Source organism: Phocoena sinus, chromosome 8, assembly GCF_008692025.1.
Source record: "Phocoena sinus isolate mPhoSin1 chromosome 8, mPhoSin1.pri, whole genome shotgun sequence".
NCBI lineage: Eukaryota > Metazoa > Chordata > Mammalia > Artiodactyla > Phocoenidae > Phocoena > Phocoena sinus.
The window spans coordinates 14484756-14490830 of NC_045770.1; the positions used below are offsets into that span (position 1 = coordinate 14484756).

Here is a 6075-nt window from a genome sequence, read left to right on the forward strand (position 1 = left end):
TTCCCATCTCTCTTACCTCACTTTCTCCCTTCCCCTCCCCCAGGCTGGAAAATTTCCCCTAGTAATAGTGAGAAGAGTAATCTTGGTTCTGTTCATCTCTTGTCTATGTTGCGAATCCTTGCCATTTCTCTAAGGGTCTGGGCTTTTGGAATCTAAAAGTAGGAGGAGAGACCCTTTCTCTCTGCATTTGGCTGTCATACTCTCTCAGAGAATAACCTGGCTGCTTTAATGGGAAGAAGGATCAGGGGCATGGGAGAGGGAAAGGCTAGGGTGGGGGAAATTGTGAAATATTTAAGAATACAATTCACTACTTGGTGATAATAGTGACAACAACAGTAATGATGTAATTAACATCTACTGAACACTTCCTGTATGCCAGGTCCTCTCCCCAGTGCTCTATATATGGCATCTCCACTAATCACCACAACTCCATGTGTAGTCATTATTATGCTTATTTTTTTTTTATTTAAAAAAATTTTTTTTTATTTTTTAACATCTTTATTGGGGTATAATTGCTTTACAACGGTGTGTTAGTTTCTGCTTTATAACAAAGTGAATCAGCTATACATATACATATGCTCCCATGTGTCTTCCCTCTTGCGTCTCCCTTATGCTTATTTTTCATAAGAGCAAATTGAAGTCTTGTGAGGGACAGGGGTTCGCTCGGGTGCCACATTTTGCAAATGATGGGCATTGGCTTCGCATGCAAGCCTGCTGTACCAAAGGCTGTGCATAAACTTGCACCTCTGGCCTCTTGGCAACACCTTTGGAGCTTCAAGGCACCAAGCCATGGAGATGGGGAATCAGGTGATTCTTTCACACTCCTGGCCCCTCATCCAGCAGGAGTGGGGCTGCCCTGCCTCTTCCTTCCCTGCCCCAGCAGGGGTGGGTTGTCTCCGTGTGCCCCCATGGTCAGCTTCTCCCTACAAACCTGGTTTCCTGCTCTGCTTCTGCTTCAGCACGTTTCTAGTCTCTCTCTCTCTCTCCCTCCCTCTCTTTTGCTCTTTTTCTTGGTTTGCCTTTACAAATAAAATATAAATTTAACCAAGAGCTCATACCACAAAAAGGGAAGAAGTGATAAGTATAAGCAGCAAACAGAGCCCAGGGGTTAACACCCTGCTACCACATACGAGGGCTTTGTGGGGAGAGGATCAAGGATCTGTGTGTCTCTGCTCTCGGGGGCCCTCCAGGCTGCCCTTCCTGCTTCATGCAGAGGAGAGACGTCCTGGGCTTCTCCCCAAACAGCAGTGCCTTTTTCAACACGTAGAAAGCCTACAGCTTCAGGAAGGCTTCCCAGCTCCAAATTATCTCTACTGTCAGAGGACTGCTACTTTGGAGAAACAAGCTGACTCTAAAAAATCAGGTTATCAGACTTTCGCATCTTAGCATGACTTAGCTGAACTAGCTGGCCAGGGTCCAGATTCTTAGGGGACAGTCATTTTGCTGGCAGTGGGGAGGGAGGAGAGGAAATTTGGAACATGATGCAGTCAGTTGGCATACGGGGCCGCGAGAGGGCTCTGGGCAGCTGGGTGAAGGATGTGTGTCTCTCTGCAGGGGACGACTCCATCAGCACCTCGGGCCTGCTCCTCTGCCTGGGGCTCTCGTTGCTGCTTGTGTCCATCCTGGGCTACAGCCTGGCCAAGTGGTACCAGCGTGGGAACTGCTGGGAGGGTGAGTGAGCGCTGGACCCTGTCACCCAAGCGCAGCCCAGTCCCTCCTCTCCTGTGGCATTTGGCCAGGCCAGGCGGGGCTGCAAACTCTTCAGCACAGAGTCATGCAAAAATATTTCCTGTGGTGGCCGCAGTGGTTGAAGACTTGGGTGGGTGGCTGAGCGCTTGAGGTGTGTGGGGGGAGCGGGTGGGGCCTTGATTGAGGGAGTGGAGGCTCTTCTCCTCCCCCAGCAAGCAGTCAGCTTCCTCGTCCTTCAGAGCTCACAGGAGTCCACCTCCCAGGCCTGTGCGGGCCACAAGGCTGAGGGTGATGTGCTAGACAGGCCAAGCTCCAGCTGTTTCCTACCCTGGCTCCTAGAGCCTCCCTTGCGCTGCCCTCTCTTGGGACTCTCTCCTAAGCTTGCTGATGCTTCGGCCTCACTGGGCGTGTCCTGGAATTTGCTGGGCTGCTCCCAACTCTGATCCATATCTGCCCTTCCCATAGGACCCAGGAGAACTGGGAGGGCATGCTGCAGTGCCGAGAGGCAGAGAACATCTCCCGGATCTGCGATTAAGTTCAACAGCTTCTGTGGATGTCTGTTGAGCACCTACTATGTGCCAATGCACTTGTGCCTAGGATGATTTTTTTTTTAATTACATGCGAAGGTGAAATTTTTAGTCTCTCTTCTTTATAGATGAGGATGTGAGGCTAAAGTCACAGAGTCTGGATTCAAGACTCCTTCCCAGAGTAATCAGTGCCCTTGATGGAGGGATCCCCAGTGGCAGGATCTATCCTCAAAGACTGGTGGTTCTGTCTGGGAAGAAGGGGTGTACCCATGGTTCTGGGGCAGGAAGCAGATGCTGAGGGACTGGGAACCTCCCATGGCATCCTGCAGCCCTGCCTAGCCACCCCGCACCTTCCAGACAGGGGTGAGGGAGAACTAGATGCTCCCAGAGGAGTGATGGGCCGCTCTCCCCATAGGTACTAACCCTCTCTTTTCCGATTGTCTTTCTAGGGCCTAATTTTGTCTTCAACTTGTACCAAATCCGGTGAGTAGATTCAGGGCAGATCTGGGTGGGATGGGCATGGGGGGTTAGGTATGCTTGAGAAAGAACCAAAGATGGAACTCAAATTCACTGCTCGCCTCCCCTGTGTCCTCCCCATGTCCCTAAACAAACAAGAGAAAAGGAAGGAGCCAGGGTCCATCTAGAAAGTTCCATGAATGAAAACTTGAACATGGACAGGACCGTGTAAGATCCAAATGGCAGTGCTCCTCTTAGCATTCACCCTGGGGCAGGCACCATCCAACCATCCATTCATTCACCCATCGTGTATTCGGTAAAGATCTAGTGTAGCAGGTATCGTGGTGTTAGTTTCTAAGGGTACAAAGATAACTGCGTATAGCTTCTGTCTTCAGGCATTTCACTGTCTGCGGTGGGCACCTGCCTGATTACAGATAATTTAAGTTCAGGCATAAGATGCTGTCAAATGAAGACAATCAGGCATTCAGGATGTGGGATTTGGAAACTCCTCTTGTGATAAGTCATCTCATCTGCTCTTTGTCACATGGCAGCTTCTCATCTGGCCTGAGAGATGGGGTAGCTCTGATTCTGGAAGATAAGCCAGTGAGTCAGTGAGTCACTGCCAGAAGTCCTTCCCATGCTCTGGTCCCAGGGAGAGGCCTGGTTCTCAGCCCCAGTAACTTGATTGGCTCACCTTTCTCAGGAACATGAAGGATCTGGAGATGGGTCCACCCTTCACCATCAGTGGCCGGATGGTGGCTCCATGAAGTTCTCCAACAGATTGGTCTGATGAGGGCAGCAGCAGCTTTCTGGAGCCCCAGAGAGGTGAGTGGAAGGTTGGTGAGCTGAGTGAGTCTGATGTCCCAGTGTGGTCCTCAGATGGTCCAGGCACCCCAAGCCTAGCACCAAGGACTGCTTGGAACCCGGAGATGATTTGGTTCATCCCCCGCCTCCTGGAGAGTGAGTGCTGTAGGGGATGATCTCAGGAATGAAGGCCTGGGGTTGTGCTCTCTCCCACTCCCCAACTCCTGCTAGCCCTGGGCCGCTCCTTTTCCACTTGACCCATGTCCTGCCTTTCTTTCCTGGGGAAGTTCTATTTCTGATCAGATGGAAATTTCTAGAATAGAGCTTTGTATCTCAACCCTTTGCTCTGAGATGAAGATTCCAGATGGCCACCCTCTCCAAGAAGCATTGCTGTAGAGCTTCTGAACTTTCCGAACTTTCTAAGCCCAGGAGCCATCCCTGTTTCCTGGCTGGCTGACCCTTTGGTCACACCTTTCCTCGCCAGCCTTCAAGCCCATCCCTCTTCACAGCACAGTTGCTCTCTCCCATCTAAACATTTCCTCCCTCCAGCAGTCCCTCACAGAGCCTCAGTTTCTCTCTCATCTCTTCCCCACAGGACTCCACACTCACCTCTTCCGTGTGTTCCTCCCTCTGCCCTGATGTGATGGTTTAGAGGAATCTTTCCCGAGACTCATCTCTTTGTCACTTTCCCTTTTTTTCTTTCTGTAGGAGGAGGCTCCTGGCTCAGCACCTGCCCCTCCCAGCCTCCCCTGCCTCCACCCCTGGGTCTTCAAGGCCTGGCCTGGCCCCCTCTTGTGAACATTAAGGAGTTTTCTCTGGGGACACCACCAGCCTGTGGCATGAGAGTCCCCCAGGAGAGTCAGGCCTCTGGGGACAGAGTCTGTGGAGTCACGATGGCTTTCTCACAGAAACAGAGATGGCCGCGTCCCAGTGAGAAAGGGCTGGTTCCCGGGAGGCCTCTGAGCCTGCAGGCGGAGTTCCAGGTGCCCAGCTGGCCGCTGTGGGTGGGGCCTGCTACCTGGGGCATCCCCAGTCACTTCCCTGCAGGACTGACACAAAGGCCAGAAAACCTGTCACATCCTCCATAGGCAAAGTCATGTGGGAGGGAGGGTGATTCCACTTTCAACCTTCCTACCAGAAGCCAAGTTCCCCTGAGGGCTGAAGGCTGAGCTTAGGCCTTGACTCGAACTTGGTTCTGGCACTTTCAGCAAGCCCCCCAACCCCTCCCCCCAGCCCCTCATGCCCTCCCACACACATGTCCACCACCGGGGCCTGTTTTCCCTGCTTCTGACCAGCCTTGGTGCCTCCCAAACAATTTTGAGGGCAGTGCTGAGAACGGTCTAGAAACACACTCTTGTTTTTAGCTTCCTGTGATGGGGTAGGCATGGTGTGGCAAGCTCAATCTCCCATGTTCTCCATTTCCCATGCAAGGCCCGCCTTGTGATGTGGGAAGTGGACCAGAAGTGGTGAGAGTGGGGAAGAGGAACCAAGGTTAGCCTGAGAAAAACAGATAATGCACACGGGAAATCAAGAACCAAGTATAGCTTTGTGACAGGAGAACAGTTTGTTCGTGTGTCATCACTCCTTCCTCCGGTCTGTGCCCTACTGGACCCGAGGTGGGGCCTGAACTGGGATGTCAGCTTAGTAGGTACTTAATGCAGAGTTGTTCAGTCCAGAGAGATTGAGTTCCTGGGGCAGCTGTGGATGGAGCAGGGCCTGAGGGGGCCCTGCCACTGCTGAAACTGCAGTTAGAACTACGAGCCACCGGTCTCCCTGCCCATGTCCCAGCAACAAGCTGGACAAGATGCAGAAGCCCAGGACCATGATAGGCGAGGGGAGAAGTCATGGTATTTGTCCTCCTATCCTCTCTTTCCTGAGGCCTGGTTTCTTTCTTACTTTGGGTTCTAGCAGATTGCCGAGGAAGGAAGGAAGGAAGGAAGGGAAGGAGGGAGGGAGGGAGGGAGGGAGGAAAGAAGGAAGGAAGGAAGGAAGGAAGGAAGGGAGGGAGGGAGGGAGGGAGGGAGGAGAGGGGACTTATAGCTGCTATCCCCTTACTTCCCTCCAGGGTCTGGGGGCCATTCTCTCAATGTAGCCAGGCTCCAGCTTAATAAACCAAATCTCCGGATTTGGAGGTCTTCAGCTGGGCCCTAACTCCTCTGTTCCTGAGTAGGTGGGGCTGGGGAAGAGCCCCCCAGTGACTTTAGATCCCTCCCTTCCGTGAAGACCTATTGCGGGGGAAGGGCTGACTTTGGTGTCCTTCTTCCTTGCATTTCAGTTCTGAGGGCTGAGCCCCATTGCTTAACCCAGGGGGTGTCCAGCCTCAATAAACTCTCAGCTATGCCCTGCTCAGTGTGGATCCTGGGTCTGCAGCCCCGGCAGGACTGTCCTAGGCCCCTGAAAGTGCTCAGAACTCAGCGGCCTTGGGAAAAACAGAAAGGATGGGGCCCAGAGCCCAGGTGGTCTTGGCCCCCGGTTTGGTGGCTTCAGGTTAGGAGACAGAGACAGCTGCTGAGGGCTGGGAGAATGGAGGGTATTTCCTCCATTCTGCTCCTCAGTTGGGAGCAGAACTGAGACTGGGCCACTTCCTCTTTTTGGGTCC

At 52.7% G+C, this 6075-nt stretch overlaps 1 protein-coding gene across 1 annotated transcript; it reads left to right on the forward strand.

Moving 5' to 3' along the window:
• The first annotated feature begins 1350 nt into the window (after nt 1–1350).
• On the forward strand, nt 1351–5403 carry SMIM35 (small integral membrane protein 35). Its single transcript, XM_032639511.1, is given in 4 exon segments — nt 1351–1671; nt 2666–2699; nt 3376–3416; nt 3419–5403. Coding segments are annotated over 4 exon segments (312 nt in total). The 5' UTR covers nt 1351–1478; the 3' UTR covers nt 3463–5403.
• Nucleotides 5404–6075: the final 672 nt, after the last annotated feature.